Source organism: Accipiter gentilis, chromosome 4 (assembly GCF_929443795.1).
Source record: "Accipiter gentilis chromosome 4, bAccGen1.1, whole genome shotgun sequence".
Classification (NCBI taxonomy): Eukaryota; Metazoa; Chordata; class Aves; order Accipitriformes; family Accipitridae; genus Astur; species Astur gentilis.
Window position 1 is genome coordinate 35,991,603 of NC_064883.1, and position 14,345 is coordinate 36,005,947.

A 14,345-nucleotide genomic window follows, 5' to 3' on the forward strand; every position below is an offset into this window, starting at 1 on the left:
GTAAGAAAATGGAATGAAGTGGTATTTTTGATGGCTACTTAGAAATGGTTTGTGCCACTGCTATCAACAAATTTCTCATGGTATTACTAACCCACTTAAAACACCAAGATCAAAGTATCAGAACTTTCCAAGTTTCAAGTATCTTAACCACTAACACAAAACCCGTACTTTTAAAATATATTACTAAAAAGGAAAACAGGACTAGAAATTAGTTTTTAAAAGCTATGTTTAATTGGTTTTAATTCAGAAGACTGCTTATCTTCTCTGTGTTTTACCAGATTTTCTCTTTCCAGCCAGCAGATGTTTTGGCTTCAAGTCAAATATGTGTCTGTCTGCCTCTCCTTTCCTGCCCAGGCGATTCATTTTCTTTTGAGCTTTCTTTGCCATAGTCTTGACCTTCTTCACCATCTATTTAAAAACAAACAAACACGCAGAGTAACTTCTGTAGTAGCTCAGGCAACTATCTTTACCTTTTAAAAAACCACAAAGCTAAATGATTTTAACAAGGACATTAACTAACACTGAACATACACCACCATCTGCAACTCTGGAACAGTATCACTGCAAGTGACACTAATCCTCCTTTGCGAAACTCTCCCTTCTCCAGTACGCTAACAAAATGATCACACTATCCCTGGAATTCCTAACTTGCTAAAGGTGGAACTCCACAGTTTGCAGAACTCTTCCTCCATAATTGCATTTAGAGACAAAAATTCAAAATGTACTTTCTTAGCCTGTATTATTACATGTTACTTGTACGAACAAAGTAGGCATTTTTAAAGTATAGAGAGTTCAAATGAACAGAAGATGAACCTGCAAACAGAAGAAAGATGATCTCTGGGCAAACATAACCAGCCTAGTATGAAGTTTCCCAGAAGCTGGTTTAAGTACAATCGTGATGGTTTAATTGCTATAAAGGTAAATAACAAACCTTTTCATCACGAAGACCAGAAACATCCCGTGGTGTGCGAGAGGAGCTGCGACTGCGTGCCACAGATTTCGGGGTTTCAGACTCATCACGTTTACGTTTCCTTGTAACACTACGGGACCTTCTCACATAATGTGCCTGCAATTCAAAACATCACTTTAATGATTAGAAACAATCAGCTCAGACATGCTCCATTTCTAATTAGACTAATACAAAAAACCAGGAAGTGGACTGCTGTGATACATTATATTGGCTATCCCATAGTAACATAAAGACCTTGTCAACTGTTGATCACGGCCTTTCTGTCCTACAGTAATACTCAAATTTCGGTGAATATTAGCATATTCTTTTCACAAACTCCAGTTTTCTGATTTTTTTCTGAGTAGATGTATAAGTAATGGATATAAAGACACAGACAAATTAATGGATAGCAATACTGAAGCAATTTAGCAACAGCAAAAAAGCAATGAAGAAACCTACACTGATTAGTGTCCTGTTTACAGAGCAAAGCCCTAAAGAATTTTGGACATGAAGACTTACCATCCTACAGCATAAGTATTAAATTCCTCCTCACCAAGATCGCTCCTAAATCAACATGGCATGTCAGCTCTGAGAAGCATAAATGCTTGCTTCAGATGTGTAGTGTTGACATTCCTTGTTTCCTAACTCCTTGTTTAGTCAAAGAATTTAAGGTCTCAAGATGTATATAGCCATAATACTGCTGGATTTGCTGTACAAAATGGATTTTTTAAAAATTTCTGATAAAATGAAATGTCTCCCGAAGGCAAATCTATGTTTGAAGTACTTTAGCTGCCTTACATCTAAAGATGCCAGTTGCCCTCAAAAACTTCAATAACAACTCACAGAATTAATGAACTGTGAAAAGATAAGCCTGATCTGACATTACTGCTATTTCTGACATAGTGTCTCATCCAACAAAGCAGACTTGAAAATTAAGTATGTTCAGCCAAACCCTGTTCTTGAATCCTATACAAATTCCAAAAGAGTTCTAATAGAAAGCAGTGCATACAAATATATGCAATTCTTGATAAATGTTTATTTTTTTCAGCCTACCCAACATGTTTTGATCACATCACTCAAAATTCCAGTATCGACTGCCTCATCTGGGTTTCCTATTTTCTCCTTAATAAATCCCACCTCTCTCGTGCCAACTGTAATATGCATTTCAAATGTGCTCAAAGAAATTTAGCATGTAATGACATTGATCTCTTGTACACAAACATTGTGTTTAATTAGCAAAAACTTACATCATCTTTATTAGTCATGTCCAGTCCAAGATCAGTCATTTCTTTCTCTAGCACCTTCCGCTGGACCTGTAAAAAGACAGTTAAGAAAACATGTTTGTTTCAAAAAAGTATGGTTCTATCTTATTTTTTTGTTTTAATATACCACCACAAGCCCATTATATTCACTACATATTTATTCCTTTGGCACACCCCACAAGCAGATAATGGAAGTCTAACTTCACATTTCCTTTACTGCAATTTAATTCTCTTCACTGATAAATCCTTCTTCACAGCATTGCCATGTCCCAGCATTCTCTAAAGATCTTTCAAATAGTTTGCCTTTTTGGGAGTAAGGTGACAAAGAGAGGTATTTCAGTCAGAAATGTTTCCTTCTCTCCCAAGAGGCACACGCTTTGGGGAAGATAAGAAATACTGCATGCAAAATCAGCAAGATTTATTTTCTCAAAATGTCTAGTTATCAGTTTATTACTTTGCAATCATCCTGGACTGGTAGCAAGAGATTCTGACATTAGCAAGAGTGATACCTAGCTTCCAAAAAGAAACATACAATCTTTTCCAGCATAGGGAGGGCCCCATAACAAATTTTACATGATTGTAAGTAAGTATACAATTCTCCTAATTATTTGAATTTAGAATAAATAAACAAACAACAACAATAACAACAATACATGACACAGCAACCCAATTAAATGAGCTGAACTGTATTCTTGAAAACTTTTTCTCCAATATACATGGAATTTTACAGAAGACTCACTTGTGTGGCACAAAAAAAGGGCTACTATCACTCATTTGGTTTGGCCTCCACAACTAAGTAGTGACCAGAATGCCTAGGAGGACAGAAGGAAGCAAGTAGCAAGTGAGATGGCCAAACATGCGAAAAAGTGAACAGTTCCACTACCCAATACTGGCTTATGTTTTCATGAAGTTATTATACATCAGCAAGATTTTACTACAGAATATGTTCTATACTTGCCTTTTTAGCTGTTCTAGGCATCCTCGGACCTCGAGTATCTTTTTCCTTTGACTGCAGGATTTTCAGTTTCTTCTTTTCTCGGATCTGTTTTGCCAACTGTCGGATTTCCATCATTTCTTCATCTTCACTTTCTGGTTCACTGTCATATTCCCCAGCAGCTTCTCTCAGCTCTTCCTCTTTCTCCAATTCTTCCAGTTTCTTAGATTTTGAAGAGATGAAATGAAAATCAAGATGCTCATCAAATCCTTGACTTAGAATCCTCAACAATACATTTTTGCATGGCCCAGTGCCATGTCAGTATGCAGACCCTTCAAAGAAGGAACTACATTACCCAACAATGACCCCTCCAGCCACACTTAATGCAGTTGGTGATATAGATGACTGCAAACCTATGGGGGGACACTACTATGCAGATTTATTTGATCACATCGCATTATAGTCTGGCTGTATTTGTGTGACTGCCCCAAAGCTGCCCACTGCGTGAATGCAAATGTGCTATACTGTGACCTGTGCTAGTTGTGCCATTTCTGGAAACACACTCTGAAAAAAACTTTCTTTCTACATTTAGCACAAGTCTGGAACACCAGCAATTCAGATGAACCCAAGTGCAGAACCGGCAGGCTCTGTAGTCTGCACTCACTGCTCCTCCTTAACAACCAGCAAGAAATAAGAACAGTGCTCGTTATTAAATAAAAATGTTATAAATTAAGAATTCAGTCCACTTCCTTTAACGTCATACTCCAGTAGACATAGATTTGATGAGTGAATTTCACATTATTAATAATACATAAAGTTTGATAGCTACATTCCTTCTGGCTCTACTCAAAAAATGAAGAAATATAACTTCTCCTGCAAACCTTATATTTTAGGATGGAAAAGATAAGATCACCATCATTCTGACAAGGTAAAGCAATTTTCCATTCTTCTTAAATTCTGTCCTTGGTCATTCAAAAAACAGTATCTTTTCCCATGGGAAGTGCAGAAAATGTAAAAGAACTTGTTCTCCTGACATACTGTTTTTAATCTACAAATACAGTAATTTACACTAAACAAATAAAGGGATAAAGAGGCAAAAAAAGTGTAAAAAGAATAATGGAAAACTCACTTTCATTATGTCCGGATCAATGTAGTCAAGTATATTATGACCTTCCCATATCTCTGGTATCTTATCATATTTTTCAGATGAATTCATTAAGTCCCAGTATTCTTAAAATTATAACAAAAGTTAATAAAGAGACAAAAATAATTTCAAAGAATGTTCAATGACAGAAAACAACATTCAGATCATAATAAAAAAAAAAGTGCCATATCCTTAAGTGGCAAGAATTTGGTAGCATCTCTGACATATTCACAAACTCTTCTAACTCCTTCCTACTGCCAAATATTGTTCAATGACATGATCCGCTGCCAAGCCATAATAAGCAACAGATATTCAGCTGAAACAGATACATACATTCTCTCTCATATTGATACTTTCTTAACAAAGAAAGCATTCTCTCTCATATTGATACTTTCTGAACAAAGAGAGCATCAAGAATTAATGAGGTAGTACAATATAAAATGGAAGGGAAAAAAAAACACTTGAATCATCAGACCAGTCATTGTATGTCTGGGACTCTATAATGGGAAACAACTGAGTGGTATTATGACATGAGGAACAGTCACTGAAGATCACCAGTTCTGCAACAGAAGTAAAGGACAGTATGCAATGGTATAGTATGCATAGTATGGCATTGGTACTTAGTTGAAAAGAGTCAGGTTTAGGTATTCTCCCTTAAGACTGAAATAGCCAAACTTTACTGCTTAATAATAATACTGATTTTTAGATAATACTTACTCTGAAGATCCAAAACATAATCATCTCCCATTTCAAGTTCAAGATCTCTCTCCTGCAAAGACATGCGTGGCTTTATATACCATCTAATTTAAAATCTATGGGCTAATACAGCAGAGTTAAAATCCATCTGCTGATTTCCTAATTAAGAGATGCCACTTACCAATTTCCTCCTGGGTGTGTCTACTTCCATGCGTTTCTTACGTGTTACTGCTCCCTCAGGTATAAAAGGCAGCCGCTCCTGAAATTAATGCAACAACCCACCCCCCAAAAAAAGGGAAAAAAAGTTTGAATCTTTTTTTTTAGAATGCTATAAATCACCATTGCAGAGTAATGTACTTCTAAAGAATACAAATGCCAAGCTGACTATCCCACCAGCAAAGGCATTTACAGATAAAAAATAAGCAAATTTCACCATATTAATCTGTTCACATGTTAAGACAAGATAATTCTTATTCTAATTAAGAAGTGCTGGGAAATACACTAAAAAGTATAAAGATGTAGCGTACCTTGTTATCTCTTTTGGTTGGCATGGCCAAGTGTAATCTATTCAATACTTCATTCACTTTATTTCCTTTCATTTTAGTATCAACACGATGGGCCAACAGTCTGTCACAGGCCTGAAAGTGCACAACAACATTAGGTAAGGAATGAAGCCTTCCTGATACAACAAAAGACACAGTAGGCTTTCAATCCCAAATATCTAACTTCACATCTCATCTTCTTTCTAATATCTTACCTCTCTAGCTCTCAAGAAAGCATTGAATTATTTTATATAAAAAGTATCATGGGAAGATGCATACAAACCTTTTATTTTATTTTTTTATGATGAGTTGACAATAAGAGAAAGCAACAGGACTCAGAAAAAACTCAGCAAATGTTTTTTAAAATATGACTTTTATTAGACATAATTTTTCATTTGCACCCAAGTCCACTGAGGCTCAACAGGCTACCAAGGACAACATGCTTAAAGTTTAGCAGTCACTGTAATGCACAGTTCAACTGAGATTAAATTCATACAAATGAGGCAAATTGTTAGCTGTTCATTTGGAATGAAATTGAGAGAAGAGAGACTTACCTCTGTTTTAACTTGCATTACACCTTCTTCTGTTAGAGTACTTGTCTCTATTACAGAAAATCCTTCTGCTTCAAAATTTTCAAATATTTTCTAAAATAGAAACATCCCTAAGAATGACATTCAGCCCGTTTCTTAATATACTGATACATTAAGAACAGAACTCTTAATCCAATATCAATACATGCAACAGGTTACTATTTTATTAGAATGCGTTTCTAAAAACATGGCAGAAACTTTACAACTACAGCTCTATTTAATCTGTTTCTTCTTTTATAAGCAAATAACTACTTTCTAAAAGGCACCTATAAATGACCCGTAAGTAAAAAAGAAAAAGAAAAAAACAGTGAGAGAAACACAAATTCTATGTGTCCTTGAACTCATAGATACATAAGAATTAGCCCTGTATATATACAAGGCATTGCCCAGTGGGACCTTCTACTGCAACTGTTCAGCAACACCTCTCAGTGCAGTGCTCATTGTCTCTGAACTTTTACTGAAATAATTATTGAACAAGGCTATTCAGTCTTACTTACAACTACAGTAGTAACTAAAAGTTCCCACAGCGTCAGAGATTTCTGAAACCACTAAGGACTTGCTTTCTGTCTCGCATTTACAATATTCAGACAAGCATATACGTTATCATAGAATCATAGAATCATTTAGGTTGGAAAAGACCCTCAAGATCATCAAGTCCAACCATCAACCATGCCCAATAAACCATGTTCTGAAGTGCCTTGTCTACGCGCTTTTTGAACACCTCCAGGGATGGTGACTCAACCACTTCCCTGGGCAGCTTTTTCCAAGACCTGACAACGCTTTCAGTAAAGAAATTTTTTCCTAATATGCAACCAAAACCTCCCCTGCCACAACTTTGAGGACATTTTCCCTCGTCCTATCACCAGCCTCCTGACAGAAGAGACCAGCACCCACCTCACTACAACCCCTTTTCAGGTAGTTGTAGAGAGCGATGAGGTCTCCCTTCAGCCTCCTTCTCTCCAGACTAAACAGCCCCAGTTCCCTCAGCCGCTCCTCATAAGACTTGTGTTCCAGGCCCCTCACCAACTTGGTTGCCGTTCTCTGGACATGTTCCAGCTTTCCTGTAGTGAGGGGCCCAAAACCGAACACAGTACTCGAGGTGCAGCCTCACCAGTGCCGAATACAGGGGAACAATCACTTCCCCACTCCTGCTGGCCACACTATTTCTGATACAGGCCAGGATGCCGTTGGCCTTTCTTGGCCACCTGGGCACACTGCTGGCTCATATCCAGATGGCTGTCAACCAGCACCCCCAGGTCCTTTTCTGCCAGGCAGCTTTCCAGCCACTCATAGAATCATAGAATCATTTAGGTTGGAAAAGACCTTCAAGATCATCGAATCCAACCATTAACCATGCCCACTAAACCATGTCCTGACATACCCTGTCCACTTGCTTTTTGAATATCTCCAGGGATGGTGACTCAACCACTTCCCTGGGCAGCCCATTCCAATGTCCCCAAGCCTGTAGCGCTGCATGGGGTTGTTGTGACCCAAGTGCAGGACCCGGCACTTGGCCTTGTTGAACCTCATACAATTGGCCTCGACACATAGATCCAGCCTGTCCAGATCCTTCTGTAAAGCCTTCCTACCCCTGAGCAGATCAACCCTCCCTCCCAACTTGGTGTCATCTGCAAACTTGCTGAGGGTGTACTCGATGCCCTCATCCAGATCATTGATAAAGATATTAAACAGAACTGGCCCCAATACTGAGCCCTGGGGAACACCACTTGTGACCCACTGCCAACTGGACTTCACCCCATTCACCACAACCCTCTGGGCTCCTCCATCCAGCCAAAGATTACCCAGCGAAGAGTACACTTGTCTAAGCCATGAGACACCAGTTTCTCAAGGCGTATGCCATGAGAGACAGTGTCAAAGGCCTTGCTGAAGTCCAGGTAGACAACATCCACAGCCTTTCCCTCATTCACTAGGCGGGTCACCTGGTCATAGAAGGAGATCAGGTTGGTCAAGCAGGACCTGCCTTTCATGAACCCACGCTGACTGGGCCTGATTCCCTGGTTGTCCTGGACTTGACATGTGAGCACACTCAAGACGAACTGTTCCATAATCTTCCCCGGTACCGAGGTCAAGCTGACAGGCCCGTAGTTCCCTGGATCCTCCCTCCAACCCTTCTTGTAAATGGACGTCACATTGGCAAACGAAGTACACAGTACTTAAGAAAGATATGGGTCAAGACCTGGAAAGCTACTTTCCATTACACTATTAAACAGTTAGATAAAGAAATAATCATGTAAAATTTTTGCCCAATACAAATGATAGCCATCCACAACACCTGCGCATATTTTTGTAAATGTCGGAAGAGAGAGAGAGGTGGGAGAAGTAGTCTAACCTGACTCTCTTCAGGAAGTTCTGCAATCCTCTTCACGTCACATTTGTTTGCAACAATTATAAGTGGCTAATAAAAAGAAAAAAAGAATCATAATTAAAGTTATCATGTTACAAAAACCTGGGGGTTATTAATAATGTAAACAAACCTACCTTGTTAGCAAACAGGGGCTTGATATTTCTGAAGAGCTCTACTTGCTCCTCCAGGCTATGTCCGCACTGCTCAGACACATCCATCACGTAAAGCACAGCAGCACGAAGATGTGCAAGCGCAGTTATAGCCTGCATCTCAATGGTGTTCCTATCCTCCAAAGGATGATCCAAAATACCAGGAGTATCTACTACCTAAAATTAATGTAATTGTCAGTAATTAATGTAATTAGTACAGGATAATTGATATGCTATTTCAGGACATGTGCTTGATTTCTGGTCAATATTGTCTTTTTTAAGACAGCACTATTCTTTCCTTTCAGTCATAAGTAAGACTGTAAACTCAGCCAAATTTAGAATGTGAAAATGGAGTAATAGGAAAAGAATGAGGTTTCAGAATAACCAACACTCCAAGTATTGAACAAGTCGGGAAAGCCCTGCCCCAACCTGGCCCAGAATTTGACAGTGATAAAAAGTGAGCTGGCTTTAGTCAGTAATTCCATTGCCATTCTTCCCTCAAATTGAAAACACACCCATACATGTACACTTTTAGAATAGCTTTTGACTACTGCCCTCATTTGGCACACTGTACCTTGCACAGCAGCTCTCACATAGTGTGTCTCATCAAGACACAAAAATGCAATTCACATTGCAAAATGGCAAACCAGATTACACCCAGTTAATTCTTTAAAGAAAATGCAAAATACTAACAGTTCTTACCTGCCAACGCAGATACTTATAATCCATATGTCCCACAAAGAGAGATTTTGTGGTAAAAGCATAAGGCTGCACTTCTACATCTGCTCTTGTAACCTTAAAACAAGATTTATTCACACACATTTACTGAAAATTTCCTGCAAGCAGTGTATCATAATTATAATAAACTTCCTTTGCTACAAAAAAAGCTAAAAACAGTTATTCTGGCTTCTCTGCAAGAATTATCTATCAGAAAATATGTTAATGGGATACAGGCTATTTTGGAAAAGATAATAATTTTTAAGAGTGAAATATATTGTAGTTTTCCATTTATCCCTCCAGGAATTTCATTCAACCCCTACTCACACATTTGAATTCGCTGATGCTCACAGCAGACAGTGCCATAATGATATCAAATTGTTTAAATGTTACCTTGTTTTAACTAAATGGTACTCAGTATTATTTTTGAAAAAAACAAACATTCACATACCTTATTTATAAAGCTAGATTTTCCAACATTCGGGTAGCCACACAACAGAAGAGTTCTTGTATTGGGATCGATGGTTGGCAAACGAGACAAATGTTGTCGCACTGAAATGTTAAGAACATTTTTTAAGTATTTGCAATAATTTAAGTTTTACTGAAACGGAATTAAAATTCATATGCTGAATTGTTTATATACAAATTAATAACTTTTCTGACATAATTTGATCAATCATTTATGAAAACATATAATACTTTGTAGACTCCACAAGTATCTATGTACAATAACAACAAAAAATTAATAAATATTTTAAAAATGAAGACCACTGTCTTTTAGCTAGAATGACCCCATCAAATCAGGCAACATAACCTGAAAGAATAATAAGCCTGAAGTAAGGCGTACTGTTTGGAAAATTTTTAGCAATATCTTTCAAATATATGTTAGTGAAAATAACGATAAATAAAAGCATGGCTATGACTTCTAAGAAAAGAAAAACATTTTAGAACTGTTAGTAATAAAATAAAATTTAAAGACTTTTCAAAGAGAAAACTATTTAGTTAAAAAATAAATTCTAAATATTTGGGGATTTTGAAACTATTTCTATGTTTCCTGTGTCTATATTCTGTACTAAACACATTCTTCTGTTATTAAGTGTAAGAATAAATTTTACATCCAATTCACATGCCTTATATTAGCCTATTTTTAACACAAACCTTGCTCCAAATATTCCAAGCTTTGTTTCTGTCTTTTGATAATTGTGCACATTCGTCCCAGAGCAGCACGTTTCAGCTGTTTGCAGCGGTAAAGGGAATCACCATACTTCATCAGCCGCACATAGTCTTTAGCAACACTGTGGAGACAAGAAACAAGAATTTAGCCAACAGTCAACCAGGCAGGTACAAAATTGAAGAAATTAATGTCCCTTACTTGTCAATCAGATTCTTGGCAATATTAATCTGCCCCAAAGCCAGCTTGTAGTGATCTTTGTCATAGAGAACATTCATCAAATCTGCATAAAAAGGATGAATATCCTAAAACAAAAGCATAAAGCAAAATTAAGCCTAATATTTTCCTTTTTTAAGATGACTGTTTCTTGGCAACTATGTAAGTTCTTTTATTTTCTCCAGTACAGCAACACAAATGACAATACAAGCCAAAAAGTTTTCATTACTATCTTATGTAAGAAAAATAATCTGCTTGGTCATTAAATGCATAAATCTTAAATCACTTTGAATTTCTTCTGCAAACACATCTTGGACTCATCCATATGAAGCTTCCATTTGATCTTTTGCTTTGTAAAATATTTCGTATTATAACTTTGAAAGGTGTTTTTTTTTTAAATAAGAAACTGCAAGAAGCCTGCAGAAGTAGTTTCTAAAAGCAAATTCACACTATACCAGAAACACAGCAACAATATTAATTCCTCCCTTTTTCTGAGTGCTACATTAAATTTCTGTGCAAGACTGGGTAAGAAGGGTTTCTTCAACTCCCAAATAAATCCTTTAGGTTTCCAAGGAAGCAGAATCTTTGGTTCAAATCTTTTAAACAAAATATTTCAGCTACTTATGTATTTATTTGCAGAATTTTCATTATGTGATATTCAACAAAACACAGAAGATATCTGTGGGAGTTCTGCAGTAATACTCACCAGATATGAAAACATCAGGAAAAAATATTATTGCAGGTCAACAATTTAAGCATGAGCCGAAAACTGCCTACATAAAAAGCCCCACTGGACATGTGGATCCAGTTGCAGTTGTTGGGAAGTTAAGACTATGTGCATCTCTTCAGAGTTTGTTTCCAACACTATCCTTTACGGGGCCAAGAACAATGTTTATGTTATCAAAGTAACTTCTGAAGAACTGAAGATGGGAAGCAATGTGATATATTTGGACATTTCTTACTTCCTGCAAATATCTTCTAGGGAAGACTAATCATAAGCACAATTTACATACACATACACAAGGAAGAAATAAGCAGACACAACATACTTAAAAAACCCCACACTTTCTTTCTCTTAATTCAAAAGCAACTTCTGGCAAACATATTTGATCAGCTAAAACCGTCTAAAACCCACCCTTCAATGACCATCCATGCGCACAATTTAGACTTCCTTTCTTAGTAGGAACATACTATTTTTGCAGAACAAGTTTGCCTAAAATTACTCCCAGTAAAATCTACTGGAAATCAGTCAAAATCATCTACACAGTGAACCAGCAAGATGTCGCTCAGGCCAAAATAAACTCAAATAAAACCAATATGCTGTTGAGGAAGTATTCCTGATACCGTGAAAGCAAAGGTCCTTTATGATCAAATGACAAAACACTTACATCTAATTTGGGGAAATCTGTTAAGATCTGAGTGAGTCTATCATGGTAATTCTGTTGAGTATATTTGACTTTTCGCATGTAAAAATGTCGAATCCGATGGATTTGATAATGTTTATGAATGACAGTTGGGGTCTTCCGCTGAGTCTTTGACAATGTCAAATCTATGAAGTCCTGCAATGAAGGAAACATAATTATACAAGTTGTCAAGTTCTTATAAAGCCATATATTTCATTTTGGTGGAGGAGCACGCAGGCCAGTTAACTGCCTCCACACCATACATGGTTTGCGACGTATGTTTTAGGATAGGTTCCCATCTCTGGGTAATAACAAGCAGTTTGTACATTCCCCCTCTGGTTTTCATTTCAGCTGACTGAGGGTTGGCCTCCCGTCCACAGCTGCCACAGCAGCAGCTCGGGCAGTGACATGACAGATACCGACGAAGCACAGCAGGCCCAAAACCCCACGAGGAGCTTCACGCACCATACTTTTAACGAAAGCTCCTTCGTTAAGACTAGGTGAAAACTTCATTTGGAACGAGCGCGCAGGGATGAGGCTAAGCATGACACGGGGTTGGAAAACGGGGGATTTTTGTAGCGACCACCCCGACACCCCTGCGGGCCTGTGGAGAAATGCAGCCCCAGGATCCCTCCTCAGGCCGCAGTGCCCCTCTCTGACAGGAACCCCCACCCCCACACCCATCCACACCCCCCCCGCATGGTACAGGCCGCCGGGCCCAGGAGCATTAGCCCAGGGCGATCCCACGCGTCCCGCGGGAGGGGCAGGCGGCGAAGGCCGAGGCCACGCCGGCAGCGCGGGGCGGGTAGCGCTCTCCTCACACGCGGCACGAGCGAGCCGCCGCCTCGCGGGAGGGGCTCTCCCCGCGCCGAGGGGCGGCGAAGGGGGAGCGACGCCATTACCTTGGCGGACGGCACCACCGTAATCTTCTTGAAGTTGTAGAGCGCCATGTCGCCCGGCCGCCCGAGCCCAGCCGCACGCCGCCGGAAGAGACAGCCGGCCAGCACCTCTCGCGAGAGACCCGCGCTTCCGTCCCCGGGAGGCAGGGCCGGGCTGAGGGCGGCCGCGGCCGAGGGGCTGCCTGGCGGCTCACCACCCCCGGGCGGGCTCCAGGGCTGGGGAGACCCAGTCCGGCTCCGCTTGGGCCTCCGTCCCCCCGAACTCCGTGAGCTCGGGGTGCTGCGCGGCCGGTGGCAGGGTTGCTGGCGCCCGGACGGGCCTCGGGAGGCTCTGGGGAGCTCTGCCGTGGGGAGCGACACACTGGATTAATTTGGGGTCTTACTGGAGAAAGATCAAGCCGCGAGCAGGGGTTCAAGAATGGCCCGTTGGTATGATCTAGAGCAGTCACGTTGTGTGGCCTGTAGGAACGCGAAGGCTAAATACATCCTCGCCCTGCTTGGTGATGTGATTGAAGGCTAGTTTCCACTAGCGCAAAGGAGGGGAGAACACGGATCTGGGAAGGGACCCCGGTAACCCTACCAGTGCCAAGGGGCCCCTGACCCGTCTCCTCGCCAGGCTGGCACAGCAAGCAGTCTGCCCTGTGGCCCAGGAATGCCACCCACCAGGTGGGTCAACAGGAGCAGCTCTCTGGACCACCCTGCAGATTGGAGGGGTTACTGCCTGCAGGGGTGTGGGGCTCCTTATGGGATGCCTGGAAGAGCATCTTGTCATCGTACAAGACATACGGGCTGTTCAGAGAAAGGACCAAAGCTGGGAAAAGGGAGAGATTAAGGTGGATAAGGGAGGAAAAAGTGTATGAAAATGGAGAGAAAAGGGGGCAAAAGGCCAGTAGCATGCCAACAGGCTGGCCAGTACACGTGTCTGACCATGGCCTGCACACCCAGTCACGACACTCTGTCCTGCCCTATTAAACTCCATTTCTAACCATTTCCCTGGTTAAGGGGGCTCTCTGTTCTGCGTCTGTGCATATGGAGCCAAGTGCCTGCCACAGGAAAAGGGGCAAAAACTCACAGTGGCCATGTGTCTGGGGTGCCAGGAACTGGAGGGACTGCAGTGTGTGCGTACTGTATGTCAGTGTATGTATATATGCATACGTATGTGTGTGTGTATGCATGCAGCTGGGAGACCAGGGGCTCCAGGGGCCAGCTACTGGATAATTTCAGTGTTGACGGTCTGTGTGGCTGGCCATGTGCACAAGCGTATCTGTACTCTGTGTGTGTGCTCCCACTGGGGGTACACACTCGGTC

At 40.4% G+C, this 14,345-nt stretch overlaps 1 protein-coding gene and 1 long non-coding RNA gene across 2 annotated transcripts in view; one reads left to right on the top strand and one right to left on the bottom strand.

The window, feature by feature from the left end:
* LOC126037894 (uncharacterized) overlaps positions 1-14,345 on the top strand; it is a 158,716-nt gene that overhangs the window by 16,189 nt on the left and 128,182 nt on the right. The window lies entirely within an intron of this gene.
* Positions 209-13,154, bottom strand: GTPBP4 (GTP binding protein 4). Its single transcript, XM_049798801.1, has 17 exons — positions 13,041-13,154; positions 12,124-12,294; positions 10,721-10,824; positions 10,507-10,643; positions 9,800-9,900; positions 9,334-9,426; positions 8,617-8,808; positions 8,468-8,533; positions 6,082-6,171; positions 5,513-5,623; positions 5,167-5,244; positions 5,007-5,058; positions 4,275-4,375; positions 3,170-3,367; positions 2,197-2,262; positions 932-1,066; positions 209-408 (listed from the first exon to the last, which is right to left on the bottom strand). The coding sequence occupies exons 1-17, from the start codon at positions 13,086-13,088 to the stop codon at positions 256-258; spliced, it is 1,896 nt and encodes a 631-aa protein (XP_049654758.1). The 5' UTR covers positions 13,089-13,154; the 3' UTR covers positions 209-255.

What these genes read in the sequence shown, in the direction of transcription:
- GTPBP4 (XM_049798801.1), bottom strand. Translation starts at nt 13,088, where the DNA reads ATGGCGCTCTACAACTTCAAGAAGATTACGGTGGTGCCGTCCGCCAAG. An exon ending in AGCCCCTGTTTGCTAACAAG is followed by an intron (nt 8,534 to 8,616) that starts GTAGGTTTGTTT and finishes TCTTTTTATTAG; the next exon opens with CCACTTATAATTGTTGCAAA. An exon ending in TTATGTTTTGGATCTTCAGA is followed by an intron (nt 4,376 to 5,006) that starts GTAAGTATTATC and finishes TATAATTTTAAG; the next exon opens with AATACTGGGACTTAATGAAT.